The sequence below is a fragment of the Cololabis saira genome, chromosome 16 (assembly GCF_033807715.1).
Source record: "Cololabis saira isolate AMF1-May2022 chromosome 16, fColSai1.1, whole genome shotgun sequence".
Taxonomy (NCBI): domain Eukaryota; kingdom Metazoa; phylum Chordata; class Actinopteri; order Beloniformes; family Belonidae; genus Cololabis; species Cololabis saira.
This window is the reverse complement of record NC_084602.1, coordinates 35,820,918-35,837,581: the sequence shown is the minus strand read 5'-3', so window position 1 is coordinate 35,837,581 and position 16,664 is coordinate 35,820,918. Positions and strand designations below refer to the sequence as shown.

General features: G+C 40.4%; 1 protein-coding gene across 1 annotated transcript; it reads left to right on the top strand.

Annotated features, from left to right (window-relative positions):
• Nucleotides 1-625: 625 nt before the first annotated feature.
• Nucleotides 626-14,869, top strand: golga5 (golgin A5). The gene is made up of 13 exons (XM_061742975.1): nucleotides 626-789; nucleotides 3,657-4,316; nucleotides 5,353-5,565; nucleotides 6,977-7,196; nucleotides 8,138-8,261; nucleotides 8,348-8,551; nucleotides 9,172-9,342; nucleotides 9,991-10,119; nucleotides 10,204-10,302; nucleotides 12,247-12,466; nucleotides 13,594-13,693; nucleotides 14,254-14,317; nucleotides 14,393-14,869. The coding sequence occupies exons 2-13, from the start codon at nucleotides 3,665-3,667 to the stop codon at nucleotides 14,468-14,470; spliced, it is 2,274 nt and encodes a 757-aa protein (XP_061598959.1). The 5' UTR covers nucleotides 626-789; nucleotides 3,657-3,664; the 3' UTR covers nucleotides 14,471-14,869.
• Nucleotides 14,870-16,664: the final 1,795 nt, after the last annotated feature.

Genomic DNA, 16,664 nt, shown 5'->3' with positions numbered 1-16,664 from the left:
AGTGATTATTGGGGACAAGTTCAATCCGGAAAAGTATGGAGGTAGATTTGTTTTTTGTTATTCAATAAAAAAAGAGATTGCTTCAATCAAAATGTTTTTCACAATGTTTTTCTTTGATTGGAAATGTTTTCTTTGATAGAAGTGAAGTTTTTTTTGTTTGAAGCAACTTTTTTTGATTGAAGTAGTGTTGTTTTGTGTTTGGGCCATATTATGGGTAGGACAGTTGTGTCTTTATCATTTAATCAAAAAAGAAGTTGCTTCAAAAAGAAAAAACTATTTTCAATAAAAAAAACCAACTATTTTCTAACATTGTTCAAATCCATTTTTTTTGAGTCTCAAATATTTTTTTGCATTTAAACACTTTTTCTTTGATTGAAAACTTTTTTTTTTGATTGAAGTAAAACAATTTTTAATTGAAAATATATTTTTTGATTGAAGCAATCTTTTTTTTTTGATTGAATAATTACGAAACAAATCTACCTCCATAGAAAAGCAAATCGACAAAAACTGTTTTATTTTATATTATTTTAACCAGTGCAACCGTAACTCCAGCCGAATCCGCCAGGTGGCGGTGTCGCCACCTGCGCAAGGACACGTGAACACGTAAACCACCACAGAAGAAGAGTCCTGGGTCCTTCCTGGTCCACGTAAGAAGCTCAGAAACTCAACAGAAGATGAAATCTGCCTTTATTCCTCCAAAAGGGGCTTCTCCTTCGTTTTTCCACCGTTAATCCGTGTCAGTAGCTCGGTGACCGCAGAAAATCTGGGTCTTACGTCTCGTCTCAGACGGTACGTTTAGATATTTATTTGATTTGTTTTGGGGGTAACCCCTTAGCATGTTAGCTCTTCATCCAGAACAAACACGTTTTTATAGTGTTATATTCACTAACCTCTGCTGCTAATCACCCAGTTATCCCCTTATAACCTTATGCCATTTTTAATGACAGATACGTCTTAAAAAGTCAGTTAATAACCGTGTGTGAGCCTTGCAGCTCTGCAGGAGTCTGACAGAAGTGTGTCCACTTTAGAGAAATAAAGAGCTTAACTTTAACTCTAACATCCCTATAACTGCACTTTTATATTTTAGAGACGTTTTCATGATTAGAGCTAATAAAAAATGGATTTCTTGCTTCTGCCTGTTGTGAATGAGCTCAAATGTGGTTTGTGTACAAGATGAAAACAACCTGACACCATGAAATCAGTCCTGGATAGAATAAATTCAGAATCAGAATAAAACAGAATCAGCTTTATTGGCCAAGTATGAACATGCCAGAAAGGGAATTTGTTTTCGTTTTTTTTTTTCTCTCACTGAACCCAGATTTAAATAGTTACAAACAGTAAATAGACAAATGGCTCTTATTAACATATATACCATTTAAAAAAAGTGAAAGGTGCAGCTGTATGAAGTAGGCATGGTTATTGAAAGATGCAAAACAGAGGTGTCAAAAGTATTCACATTCATTACTCAGGTAGAAGTAGAGATACTTAAAAAAACTATAAAAATACTCCTGTTGAAGTATCAACTCAAGTTTTTTACTCAAGTAAAAGTATAAAAGTACTGGTTTCAAAAACTACTTAAAGTATAAAAGTTAAAGTAATGTAAGGGGGAAAAAGCCATTGAAAATGAATGTATCTTAGTATAATGCAAATATATTAAAGAAGCATATATGTGTACTATTGAGCATTAACATGTGTTTCAGAGAGCAGCAGATATGATGACTAGTTACCTATAAGTATTGTAATGGTGCAAAAAGTCAAACTTCAGAGGCATGTTATCATTTATCCTAACCTTTATTGGAATGTACATCCAAGTTTAGTTGCAGGAATCTGAGGGAACGGATGTAAGAACAAAACTGGACAAGAAAAAATGTAAGGAAGTAAAAAGTACAGATAATTGTGTGAAAATGTAAGGAGTAAAAGTAAAAAGTCGTCTGAAAAATAATTACTCCAGTGAAGTATAGATAACCAAAATTTCTACTTAAGTAAGGTAACGAAGTATTTGTACTTTGTTACTTGACACCTCTGGTGCAAAATGAACCTCTGAAGTGGAAAAATAGCTGAGACATTAAAATATTTTTATTAAACGCCAGTAAACGTTACGATGGATACATCAAGCTAGCAGAAAAAAAACATACATAAAAATATAATATATTAAGTGCCTCTTTCTGCCATTGACTCTTTTTTTAATATATAAAAAAATAAAAAAAATAAATATATATATGGTTTAGTCACTCGTAACTACTGGAGTAGCAAACCCTCCACGAGTAGGAAACCCAACTTGAAATGAACATACACCACACATGATCCCCTTACACTCGAGCTGTAGGCGTAAAATCCAACATACTGGTGTTCCTTAAATGCAGCAATACACACATCAGAATCGGGTTTGTTTGGCCAAGACGGGGAATTTGACTGGTTGTTTCGCTCACTGTACAGTAAATAGACAAATAACAGCTCTTATTAACATATACAATTTAAAACAGCATATGATTGTGGTTATTATTATTATTGCACAGTGGTTGATTTCTCTGAGACTCTATGAGTGATGAGAGTTCATCAGAGCAACAGCTTGGGGGAAGAAACTGTCTCTGAGTCTGGAGGTTTTGGCGTACAGTGCTCTGTAGATCCGTCCAGAGGGGAGGAGGTCAAGCAGACTGTGTCCTGGGTGTGAGGGGTCTGCAGAGATGTTACCTGCCCGTTTCGGTACAGGTCCTGGATAGATGGGAGGTTAGTCCCAGTTATCCTCTCCACAGACCTAATTGTCCGTTGCAGTCTGTGCCCGTCTAATTTGGTGGAGTTGTTGCTTTAGTAGTTGTTTCCTGTGCAGTTTTGCACGTGACAATTGTACACAGGAACTTTATCTCTCCTAACCGCCCCCCCCCGTCCAACAGTCTTGTTTGCACAGGTAGTTCAGTAACTGTAATCCAGTGACGGGCGGTGCATTTCACACTTAGGCCTTCAGTGTTGTCCAACTTAGTCAATAAATACCTTTTGTAGCAGCCAGAATAACATATTTATGCTTTGCTTAATTATAATGGTACTTTAAGTTAGGTTACGGATAAGTTTAAATTATAGAAATGATGCTTATGTTATGTCATCACATTGGGGCTTATGGCTGTGGCTTTTATTTGTTATTTGGTTGGTTGTGTGGTGGCGGGAGCTGCTTTGTTTCAGTCACAAGTACTCATTGTTTGTTATTTTATTTTTGCATTATAATAACTGATTGTTGCCTTTTGATCTTTTTGTTACAATAAACCTGGATCACTTTCAGAACTAATTCAACGGCCTTTTCTTTTCCATTTTTTGAGTGATGCATCCAGCCTGGAACCAGTTTGGTGGAAAAGGGTAGAGTCCGTTAAGGGCTTTGGATCATTATTTTATTCTTCATGTGGCAAACGGGAGGAAACAACAGGCCTGGAGCACGATGGTCCATTAATGTAGCTTGGAACGGTCGTAGTGGGACAAAGTGGTTTTACTGCTCGTCAAAGGTTTTCTTTTATTATAGCAGATTTATTAGTCCTCATAAGGCCAGATATGATCTTAAAAGAAATCTACACGAGTGGATTTAAGTATTTATGTATTTAAACAACCTGTGTGGGATCAGTTTGACATTTTACTGACAACTTCTGATTCTGATGTTCTGCTTTTACCATCAGGATGCAAAATGTCCTGGTTTACTGAGTTGGCAGGAAAAGCTGAGGACTTCCTGAACAAAGTGGACCAAGGCGCCGCCACGGCCCTGACCCACAACCAGGGCAGAACCTCCTCCTTCTCCTCGCCCTACGATGGAGACGATGCCGTGTACGACGCTGCGGCCTACAAGGCCGAGCCGGCGGCGGGGCGTGACCCCTACTTATCCTCCCACGATGCACCGAGCTTCATCACCGCCGCGGCTGGAAACATCAAGAGGTCCAACGCCACCCTGCTGGCCGGCACCGCCAACGTGCACAGCGCCGCCTCCGGCAGCGGCGGCAACGGGGCTTCCAACGCCGCCAAGAGCTCGTCCGGCTTCGTGAGGCCCAGGAAGAGCGAGGAGGAGGAGGTGGACGACGACATGCTCTTCGACTTCCTGAACAGCTCGGACCCGCCGCTCAGCAGCGGCCGGGACTCCCGGAGGGAAGTGAAGGCGGCAGCAGCTCCGACCCCGGAGCTGCAGAGCCCGACGCCGCCCCCCTCCACCACGCCCCACGCCGTCCCCTCGGCCCCGTCCACGCCGCCCTCCACCCGCGGCGTGTCCAGGGCCTCCAGCATGAGCTCGCTGTCGGCTCACAGCATGAAGACGTCGGAGGAGAGCTCGGCCAAGGAACAGACTCCAGGTACGAGCACAACCACCATAAAAGATAAAAAAATAAACAACTTCTCTTTTAGGAGGAGAATTTCCACCAAACATACCGTCGTGTTGGTGTAAATGTTCAACTGAACCTCCAATCTAAGTGGAGAACCAGTTTAAAACAGATGTTTTGTGCGTGAACATTAATAACATGTTTTATATAAACCAGGACAGTGCACTGCTTTGTTTCTAATACTGAAAAGTCAGTAAGCAACTTAATTTTGCATAGTACCTCACTGCCTCCTAGGCTTGTAAATGTAAACACTGTACAGCTGGACAAATTGAAGTGCATGAACAATAGTGCCACGTAAATCCATTATGTGTTGTAATAAAATATCAATATTTGCCGTCAGTTTATCGATTATTTATTGTGACAGAGAGCGCAACAATATATTGCAATATCGATTTTTTTCCCCACCACTAGTGTGTATGTGTGTGTGTGTGTGTGTATGTGTGTGTGTGTGTGTATATACATATATATATATATATATATATATATATATATACACACACACACACACACACACACACACATACATACATACATAAAATCTGGTTGTCAGAAAACAGCAACAAAGTCCTGAGTTCTGATACCACAAAAGCACCAGCTGTTATAAAACAACAAAAGAATCATGTTTTATTTACCTTTTCTTCAAATTTGCAGTCAAAGATGCCCAATAGTACTTCAAGGCGTAAATAGAAGCAATATTGATGCATTTTCAAGCAAAGTAACTCGATATAATGAACATGTATACTATTTTATCAACTATTGTATCTCAAACTGTGTTATCAAGAAGGTTTCTGGTTGTATTTCTTTGATTATTTTATCTTTACTAAAATTCTGCGTTGCCAATGAAAGTAGTGATTTCTGCTCTGATGGCTCTTTGCTGCATTTTTTTTTAAAACTGTTATTGAATGTTTTGATAATTTACTATTAACTTTTGTTAGTTCCAGTTTATTTCAGTGACCGTTTTTAAATGTTAAAACTGTTTTTGTGACTGTCCTCTGACGGCCGACCACAGACACCCCGGAGAGCTCAGACTCGGGGCTGGCGCCCCCCCAGGACTCCAGCAGGACGGAGCCCAGCCGGACGGAGCCCCCCCCACCCGCGGGCGAGCCGCAGGGCCACGTCCTGTCCAGCCTGCGCCTGGAGAACCAGCTGCTGCGCAGCGAGGTGGCGTCTCTCAACCAGGAGATGGCGGCCGTCATCCAGAGGGCCAAAGACCTGCAGCACGGTGAGAGACGGACCCTGAAGCCGGTTCAGCTCCTGCTGAGGGCTGCCGGGACTGAGGCCCCATTTACACGTAGCAAAAACGGTGGTGTTTTCATGCGTTTTAGCCATCGTTTACACGAAAATGAAGCTCAAAGTCACCAAAAACCATCATTTCTGAAAACTCCGGCCAAAGTGGAAATTTGCAAAAACTCTGTCTTCACGTTTGCTTGTAAACGGAGGGAAACGGACATTTAGGCTTCACAACGTCACATTATGCCACAGAAACGTCACCACACTGCAAAAACTCGAAATCTTAACAAGAATATTTGTCTTATTTCTAGTTAAAATGTTTCATTTTTAGTCAAAAAAATCTCATTACACTAAAAACAAGACTCATCACTGGAAAAAAGTGAAAATTTACTTGAAACAAGTTATTTATCTGGTGATGACTCTTGTTTAAAGTGTTTAGTAAGTCTAATGAGATTTTTTTGACTAAAAGTTAGACATTTTAACTAGAAATAAGGCAAATATTCCTGGTAAGATTTTGAGTTTTTGCAGTGCAGCATCATGTTTGCGACCTGTGTTTACAATTTGTTTGGCCACGGTCAATATTTTCTTGTATTTTACCTGTTTTATATTATAAAGTCACACTTAAAAGTAACTCCACTTCTCTGTCACTCCAAATGAAAGACTCTGGTTCATCTTGGAAGTACCTGGAAGTTACTCGTGTCATTTGTTGATGTTTTTTTCCAGGATTCTGATTGGCTAGCATGACTTTATCTTCTCGTTACACTGCCCCCTGTAGGTTTGGCTGCTCATAGCACCTTAACAGCTATTTATGCGGGTTCGTGTAAATGATGGTATTTTTCAAAACGTAGAGGGGGAAATATAAGTTTTCGTAAACACCCGGCTATGTGGAAACGTAGCCTTAATCACTTGGATTCTTTTTATAAACTTTATATTAGTAAAGAGGAACACTTGTAGTGTGGTGAGGGTGCAGAGTATTTTTAGCCCCAAATTGGCAGAAATCTGATCTGTGCTTCCAAAACAAAGTCGACTCGGCAGCAGCTACAACCCAGAGCTACTAGGCCTGTGTTTAAAAAGAAAAAAGAAAATTGATTTTCCAATTTTTTTTTTTTTTTTTGATATATGTTTTTATTGGCAGATTGTTTCCACAATACAGAGCAAAACAGATGAACATACCTTTTTTTTTTTCTCCCTCTCCCCATTTTTTTCTTTTTTCTTCATTACAACTTTTGGTATTTTTTTGTTTATGCCCAAAAAAAGGAATGTTTTGTTGGAATAACTGGTGCCATGTTTTTGCCTTTAAATATGTTTAAAGGTATGAAAACGTAGAGGAGGAAATATCCGTTTTTGTAAATACCCGGCTATGTGGAAACGTGGCCTAAGTCCTGCTGTCCTTCCTCCCGTAGAACTGAACCAGGCCCGGCTGCGGGCAGACCGGTGGAACTCGGAGCAGTCTCAGAGCGACCGCAGCCTGCGGGAGCTGCGCTCGCAGGTGGACGACCTCACGGAGGCGCTCTCCGCCAAGGACGGCCAGCTGGCGGTCCTGAAGATCCGACTGGACGAGGCCGACCAGTTGCTGAGGAGCCGCAGCACGGCGCTGGAGGAGGCGCAGAAGGAGAAGTCCAGGTACATCAGCTTTGGAAACTGAAATTACATCTTGTTATGTGGAAGACTTGTAGTCCAGACCACCTAAACCGAGACCAGAGAGTATCAAGACCAAGACTAGTTCAGCTCAAAACGAGACCAAAAACAAACCTAGTAATGTCCTGATCCTGCGTGATTGTAGAACATCAGCTCCATCCTGGTTCAGCTAGTTTCCATATGAGCTTGTTTTCAACTGCAGCTCAATAACAGAGAAGTGGATGATGATGTTGAACTCACTATAAATGTTTCCATCCATCAGCTGAGATCAGATCTGTGTGGCGACTGCACTACCGCTATTTCTACACTATTGGAGGATTGACTCCAGTGCTTTTAAGGATTGACACGACTACTAACTAGTCCCAAAGTCCTCTAGCAGAATAACCAGCTCCAACACCCCCCTCCACCTCAGAAAAGGAAGGAATAGTAAATGTTACTGATTTAAATTAGACTTAATTTGGAGATGAAACCTGAATTTTAAATATTAAACATAGACACAATTATCGACTTAAACTTTCATTATTTACCATTAAAGTAGCCAAATTACACTGTATATCAACATCACTGAAAAGGCATAGATCTAATGCTTAATCAATCACAAGGATATGAAAATATTCAAAGGGCAATGATGCCATATATATTTATTCAAACAAGGCCATTATAAACACAAAACTGTAATTAAATACAGACACATGAAGATGGACCAAAACATTAAATCAGATGCAAAATACAAATAGTTTACAAAACTTTACACTAACAAGAGGACGAACTGCTGATCACCAGATTCTGTCACCTTGGTGCAACGGACTCTCAGTTACCCGAGTCCGAGACCCAGAGACCCGAGAACGAGACAAGACCACAAAAAGTGGTCCGGAGACCTACAATTCTATTACTTGGTATCAACAGTCTTTTTTTTTCTTGTCTAGAATCATGCAGGACCAGACGGAAGGCAGCACCATGCACAGTCAGGCCCTGGAGACGATCCAGGAGCGGCTCCGGGAGGCCGAGCTGTCGCTGCGCCGGGAGCAGGACAGCTACCGGCAGATGCAGGTGTGATGGAGGGCCGTCCGTCACGAGGGTGGGGAGGGGGGGGTTTCTCTGAGCTGAAAACTCACCTGCTCCCTGTTCCTGTGCAGAACGAGTACTCCAGCCGCCTGGGGAAGGTGGAGGGGGAGAGACAGACCCTGGCGGAGACGGTCACGGCAGCAGAGCGGCGGGCCACCGAGGAGAAGCTCAAGCTGGACGACTTCCAGCAGCAGCTGAAGAGCGCCAGAGCTGCAGCCGAGGGGGCCAAGCAGGAGCTGGCCGAGTACAAGCACAAGGCATCCCGGATCCTGCAGGTGAGAGCCGGATCCTGCAGGAGAGACGCTGGATCCGCTGCTCTGCCCGGAAACTGCTAGCAGGGCTGGGGATCAGTTCAAATGTCTTAAGAAATGTCTTAAATTCTTAAGATTCAGAATCGATTATCAGGATTTTATTTGATATTGATTTGGGTTATATATTTTATATATGTGTGTGTATATATGTATATATATATATATATATATATATATATATATATATATATATATATATATAAAGTATATAATCTTTTTTGGTTTTTAATTTTCGAGAATTTGGTTTTTAGCATTTTATGCAAATTTAACCCCAAGAAAGTATATAAAGCTATGAAATATAGACAATTTATGCAATTATAACTGAAAACTTTAATGTTTTCATACCTTTAAACATATTTAAAGGGAAAGACATGGTTATTCTCGTGTCCAACAAAACATCCTTTTTTGAGCATAAACAAAAAAAATACCAAAAGTTGTAATGTAATGATGAAAACAAAAAATTGATCTTTATGCATACGAATCGATTTTTAGGAATTAATACGAGAATCGATTTAGAATCGGAAAATTTATTTTTTTCAACACAGGCCTAACTGCTAGGTTCATTCATTTCTGTTTGATTCCAGTCCAAGGAGAAGCTGATCAGCAGCCTGAAGGAGGGATCGGGTCTGGATCCGATGGACAGCAGCAGCGCCGCGGCGCTGGAGCTGGAGGAGCTGCGGCACGAGAAGGAGCTGCAGCGGGAGGAGATTCAGAAGCTGCAGGGGCAAGTGGGCTCCCTCCGGTCGGAGGTGCAGGTGAGACCTGCAGCCGGCAGGAGACCAGACCAGCGTCGATATTTAGTCATAATTTTTGTTGACGACAGCAAATTTAGTCAGAATGTGACGTTACTGAAATCGTCTGATCAAACGCTGTTAACTCAACATGCAGAGTTCATGTGGAATGATTTACACAAAAAACAAATATGTCTGGAGCCGCAAAAAATGTAAAGTCTTGTATAAGCCTTAGAATGAAGGCAAATGGTGAAAGGTGAAATGTCGAGAAAAAAGTCGAAATGTTGAGGAAAAAGTCAAAATGTCGAGAAAAAAGTCGAAATGTTGAGGAAAAAGTCGAAATGTCGAGAAAAAAGTTGAAATGTTCAGAAAAAAGTCGAAATGTCGAGGAAATAGTCAAAATTTTGAGAAAAAAGTCGAAATGTCGAGATTAATGTTGAATTACAATTTCGAGAAAAAAGTCGAAATGTCGAGAAAAAAGTCAAAATGTCGAGATTAAAAAGGAAAGGAAAAAGGAAAAAAAGGAGAAAAAAAAATCAAACATTTTTGAAAAATCTCGAGGGAGCCACTAGGGCAGCGCTAAAGAGCCGAGCCCTGATTTAGATCAAATGCTGTAAACGGACTGTCAGTGTGAGTGTCTGAGCTCTCAGCGGGGGTTTGGGGTCCCGGCAGGACCTGGAGACTCAGGCGCTGACGGAGGCGGAGACGTGGCGGGAGCAGCAGACGCAGCTGCAGGAACAGCAGGCGGCGCAGAACCGGGCCAGGCAGGAGCTGGAGGCCGAGGTGGAGCGCTACAAGCAGGTGGGGGGGCCGCCAGGACCCGGTACGGTCCCGATCTGGAGCCGCTGAGCTTCAGGATCACTGATCCCTCTCACGTCTCCGTAGGAGCTGCAGTACCTGGAGGACGAGCAGCACCGAGCCCAGACCAGCCTGCAGAGCCGCATCAGGGACAGAGAGGATGACATCCAGAAGCTCAGGAACCAGGTTGGTGGGGAAAAAAACCAACAACTAGATATAGATATAAATAAAAAGGAACACTTCAGGTACCGTGGAGTTTAAAAAACTGAGGTTTTCTGCAAAAACAAGATATTTTGATGAGTTTAGCTGATAGCACGGTGGAAGATGTGGCTGTCCACGTAGCTTTATCGTAGTTTACCGTTGGTTTTGGGATGAAATGTATTCCTGTGGTTCTCTCTTTTACCAGCCCAGAGCTTAACCATTTAACCATTTTAAGATAAATAAATAAATAAAAGCTTTCCTAGTCGTAGCTATTAGGGCTGGGGATCGATTCATATGTCAAGAATCTATTCCGATTCTTAAGATTCAGAATCGATTATCAAGCTTTGATTCGATTCCGATATTGATTTGGGTTAGTGTTATTAAAACTGTTTTTTGAGCTGTTGCATGAATTATATGACTGTAGTTATGCAACATATTAATTAATACTAGTATTATATTGAGATTCAACAGCAAGTATTGCAGCTAATGATGCTGTAAGGACCAATCAGCTCCCAGAATGCTGATAGAACTGCTTTCAGAAACATTGTGTGGGTCAGAATTACCAAACAGATCCAGGGCAGCAAACAGGCGTATGAAATCGGTTTTATTTTTTTAACACATTCCGTTTGAATTTTTTTCCATTTTATGTAAATGTAACCCCAAGACAGTATATAAAGCAATGAGATGTAGACCATTTATGCAATTATAACTGAATAATGTTTTCATACCTTTAAACATATTTAAAGGCCAAAACATGGCACCAGTTATTCCAACAAAACATTCCTTTTTTTGGGCATAAACAAAAAAATACCAAAAGTTGTAATGTAATGAAGAAAAAAAAAAATCAATCTTTAATCTTACTTTTTCAACACAGGCCTAGTAGCTCTGGGTTGTAGCTGCTGCCGAGCCGACTTTATTTTGGAAGCACAGATCAGATTTCTGCCAGTTTGGGGCTAAAAATACTCTGCACCCTCACCACACTACTAGTGTTCCTCTTTACTAATATAAAGTTTATAAAAAGAATCCAGTGATTAAGGCCACGTTTACACATAGCCGGGTGTTTACGAAAACGGATATTTCCCCCTCTACGTTTTGAAAAATACCATTATTTACACAAACCCGTATAAATACGCTGTTAAGGTGCTATGAGCTGCCAAACCTACAGGGGGCAGTGTAACGAGAAGATAAAGTCATGCTAGCCAATCAGAATCCTGGAAAAAAACATCAACAAATGACACGAGTAACTTCCAGTTACTTCCAAGATGAACGAGAGTCTTTCGTTTTGAGTGACAGAGAAGTGGAGTTACTTTTAAGTGTGACTTTAGAATATAAAACAGGTAAAATACAAGAAAATATTGACGGTGGCCAAACAAATTGTAAACACAGGTCGCACACATGACGCTGCACTGCAAAAACTAAAAATCTTACCAGGAATATTTGTCTTATTTCTAGTTAAAATGTATCATTTTTAGTCAAAAAATCTCATTACACTTAAAACAAGTAATCACCAGATAAGTAACTTGTTATATGACAATTTTCACCTGTTTCAAGTAAATTTTCACTTTTTTCCAGTGATGAGTCTTGTTTTAAGTGTAATGAGATTTTTTTTTACAAAAAATTAAACATTTTAACTAGAAATAATACAAATATTCTTGTTAAGATTTTGAGTTTTTGCAGTGTGGTAACGTTTCTGTGGCACAATGTGACGTTCTGAAGCCTAAATCTCCGTTTCCCTCCGTTTACAAGTTTTTGCAAATCTCCACTTTGGCCGGAGTTTTCAGAAATGATGGTTTTTGGAGACTTTGAGCTTCGTTTTCGTGTAAACGAACGGCCAAAACGCATGAAAACACCACCGTTTTTGCTACGTGGAAACGGGGCCTAAAAGTAAACAGTACTTTTCCATGGTGGTGACGGCGTTTCCTCCCCCAGCTGACCAACAAGACGCTGAGCAGCAGCAGCCAGGTGGAGCTGGAGAACCGGCTGCACCAGCTGACGGAGACGCTGATCCAGAAGCAGACCATGCTGGAGGCTCTGGGAACGGAGAAGAGCGCGCTGGCGTTCCAGCTGGAGCGGCTGGAGCAGCAGCTGAAAAGCTCCCAGGGGCCGAGCGGGGGCCCCGCCATCAACATGAGCGGCCTGGAGAACGCAGGTAGGAGCCGCCGCCCACCGGCTGGTGTTCTGTCCATCCACGCTGCCCGTCCAGATCTGCTACTTTGTGCTTCTGCGCTCAGTTGGTTTTCAAAGTTTGATTGCCACGCCCATCATTTCTTGCATCCCTTCAGTCCACGCTGAAAAATATTGTGATGTTAGATTTTGCCCTCTGTTCATCTACTGTTTTAAATGATTTTTGAAGCGTGAAATTGAGACAATTTGTTTTTTTGTGTGCCTTTACTTTTATTTCTTATTATTAGGGCCCGAGCACTTACAGTGCGAAGGCCCTATTGTATGTGTAGGAATTTTTTTTCTCGTTTTTATTTTCATTTTTCCAACGAAATGAGGGCCTTTTTGCCCCCCTAAACGTGCCCCAAAAGTCACCAAATTTTGCACCAAGCCTGGCGAAAAATGTGATATTTAATGGTTTGCATTAATGGGCGTGGCCTAATGGCTCAACAGCGCCCCCTAGAAAACTTTGTGCCTCAAGCCCCACAATACGGTTTGTACATGCACGAAAATCGGTACACACCTGTATCATGTCGCAACTTAAAGAAAAGTCTCTTGGCGCCATGGCCGAAACCGAACAGGAAGTCGGCCATTTTGAATTTATCGTGTAATTTTGGCACAATTTATGCCATTTCTTCGGCCGTTTCTTCGCCCAAATCGTAACGTGCACTCAGGTGTTTTATACATTAAAATGTGCGACTCGATACTGCGACTACGCGCATTACTTTTCTCGGTCAAAAGCGTTACCGTGCCGACAATAGACGCCAAAAAGCGCGCCCTCCCTTCATCTGATTGATCCATATTTGATAGTTCCTACTTTCTGCCATAACTTTTGAAGGGTTTGACATAAAGACTCGTGGGTGGTGTCATCGGACTCGGTATTGAGTCCTTGATCATAATTGGTGCAAATTAGCCCCGCCCCTTCTTCTGATTGGTGGATATCTGAAAGTTCCTACTTTCTGCAATAACTTTTGAATGGTATGACATAGAGAGTCGTGGCTGGTGTCATCCGCTAAATGTTCAGGCCTGAAGAATCTACATGCCAGTCATACAAACACCGGTCGGGTTTTAGTCGTTATCAGGACCTGAACCTCATGTGACTGTTGTCACCGGCAGGAGCTCGGCAGAGGAACGCCCCGGTGCTCTTCAGCGACCAGGACAGTCGGGGCGTCTACGGGAAAGTTCGCAAAGCCGCCAGCACCATCGACCGCTTCAGGTGGGTCCTCTGTTCCCGTCACGCAGTGCAACAACTCAATGCAATATTGCAATATTACATATCACTCATTTCTTTTCTATCCATATAATTCTATTCATGGCACAGCACTTTTTATTTTTATTTTTTTATTTTTGTTTTTATTCTTAATTTTTATCTTTATTTTACATATTTAATCTTTTTATCTTTATACTGGTGTTTGGTTTTTGGGGTGTTTTATTTGTATATTACAATATTACATAACACTAATTTTTTTTCTATCTATATAATTCTATTCATGGCACGGCACATTTTATTTTTATTTATTAATTTGTATTTCTATTTTTTTCTGTTTTTGTTTTTATTCTTATTTTTATTTTTATTTTACATATTTCATCTTTTTATCTTTTTATGGGTGTTTGTTTCTGGGGTGTTTTATTTGTATATGACAGTCTTGATTGAGTGAGATGGAGATGTCAGTCTCCCCGAGGAAACCTCCCAAAGGGATTAATAAAGTCTGAATCTGAAAAAAGGTTTCTGTCATGAAAACCTCCTCTGAGATGCTGTAACTCTCCGACCCGCAGCATCCGGCTGGGCATCTTCCTGCGGCGCTACCCGATGGCCCGGCTCTTCGTCATCGTCTACATGGTGAGTTTCACCTCACAAACACCGGCTGCTGAACGACTCCCTTCACCGGTTCAGCTCTCCATCTTCTCTTTGCAGGCCATCCTTCACCTCTGGGTCATGATCGTCCTGCTCACCTACTCGCCTGAAATGCACGGCCATCCCGACGGGAGATAGAGCGCCTTCGCCTCAGTAAGACTGGTTTTTTATCGCTGAAGGAAGAGGCTGCTGGAGACCTGGAGACCTGCACCTCCCTGTTTTGCACAAAGAAACGCTACGAACTGAAGACTTTCTCCTGATTAAGAGCTGAGGAGCGACGGCTCGGTGCCGCCGTCGGCATCCACTTTTAAATTAATTACAGAAGGGATATTATATGTTGGGGGGGGAGGGCGTCTGAAACGATTTAAAATAATACTGTAGGTTGTTCAACTAATCATCTGCTTGAAGTCCTCTGTTCTCTTGAGAGACTGTATTTAACACGATGTACAAAAAAGTCTTTTAATAAACTATGTAGATGGGATAAAACAGGCTGGAGTTGTTCATGGACGTGTGTTGAGACTGGTGAGTGATTTTTAGAGCTTCTACTGGCCCCGAAGGCTGCGCCCTGAAGCTGCTAACTTCTGTTTTTTTTTAAAGATATCAAAGATGTGATGTCCAGGAATCCCTTACACAACCTTTAAAAGTTAGGTGTTTGCTTTTACTCACGCTGTGTTTCTGCAAAGGAAAAACTTCTGTTAATTAATGTAATACAGCTGAACACAAGATAAAATTGTGGATTATTTGGATTCCTTTTATATAAATAAGACCTTACATGTGAGATTTTCTCACAAGTCCTCAAAGACAAAGACGCCAAAGTTCCACAAACGAGACAAACTGTCAAATATCTAACTAAGACTAACTGAAAGAAATCCTCTGATATCTACATTTTGTGTTGAGCATTTGCTCTTAAGAAAGGCTTCTTTAGTTTCTTGACTTTTCAGACACGTGAAATAACTTTAATAAAGTAAAAGAAAGAAAAGGGAAGTTGAATTTTACTTGAACTTTTCCGTGACACATACACACAACCATACATGCTGACACACACAAACACAATTTAAAATCATCAGTCAACCTAACCCACGTATTTTTGGACTGGGATGAAGCTCATGCAAGCACCGGGAGAACAGAGAAATTCCTGCAGGGCCGGGAGTCAAACCAGCAACCTTCCTGCTGCGAGGCAACGGCACTAACCACCAAGCCACCGGGCTATGAAATCCACTGGACCTCAAGAAATCAAAAAACTTATGGCTTTGTGAACATTTCAAGTGAAAACTGTATCTCATCATATTTCTTTAAATTCTTATTTATAATAACAAATGTTAATTTTATTGAACAACTGATCTGTGAATAAAGGTAATGGTATCATCGTTTGAGTCTGTCTAGCCATGTTTGGTCCTACGGAACTTGCCATAACTGAAAAAGTACTAAATTAATTGGGAAAACGTGGAGCCATCTGTCTGGAATATGGTTCTCCTGAATCAAGATAAAGATACAAAGTAAAGTTCAAGAACAATGATAATATTTTGTAAAAAACAAAGTCCTCACCTGCAATAGAAAATAGTTCTGCACAATCTATTTAAAAAAAATATTGTTATTGCGATATGGACTTGTGCCGTATTGATATTGCAATAAATTGCAGTATTTTTTGAAAAGAATATAATTAGAATGTTGAACTATTACTAGTATAAACTATAATGTGGTTACTTATGGATTTATGGATTTTTTTTTTGTTTATATATTTACACTATCCTTATATACTATATTTGAGTTTGGTGAAAATAATACAAATATAAAAATTGATACTTGCTTTTTTATAACTGTCATTTATGTGTTGAATTTAATAAACAAAGTAGAAATATGTGTTGTATGTATGTATATGTATGTATATAAATGTGTGTGTGTGTGTGTGTGTGTGTGTATATAATATATATATATATATACGGTATATATATATACACACTTACATACATACATATATATTTATACATGTATGTATATATATATATATATATATATATATATATATATATGTGTGTGTGTGTGTGTATATGTGTATATATATATATATATATACAAACATATTTATGTATAAATATATATATATATATATATATATATTTTATATATATATATATATATATATATATATATATATATATATATATAATGTATTGTTCTCCCCTTCCTTAAACATGCATTTGTTGTTTTAAATTCTATTGTTTCCTCTTTTCACTTTACCTTATACGTGAGAGACAAATGTCCGACTCGTCGTCTCGGCCGTGAACGCAGCCTGACTTTGTTGGTCCTCCAGCTATCCCACAATGCACCGCGG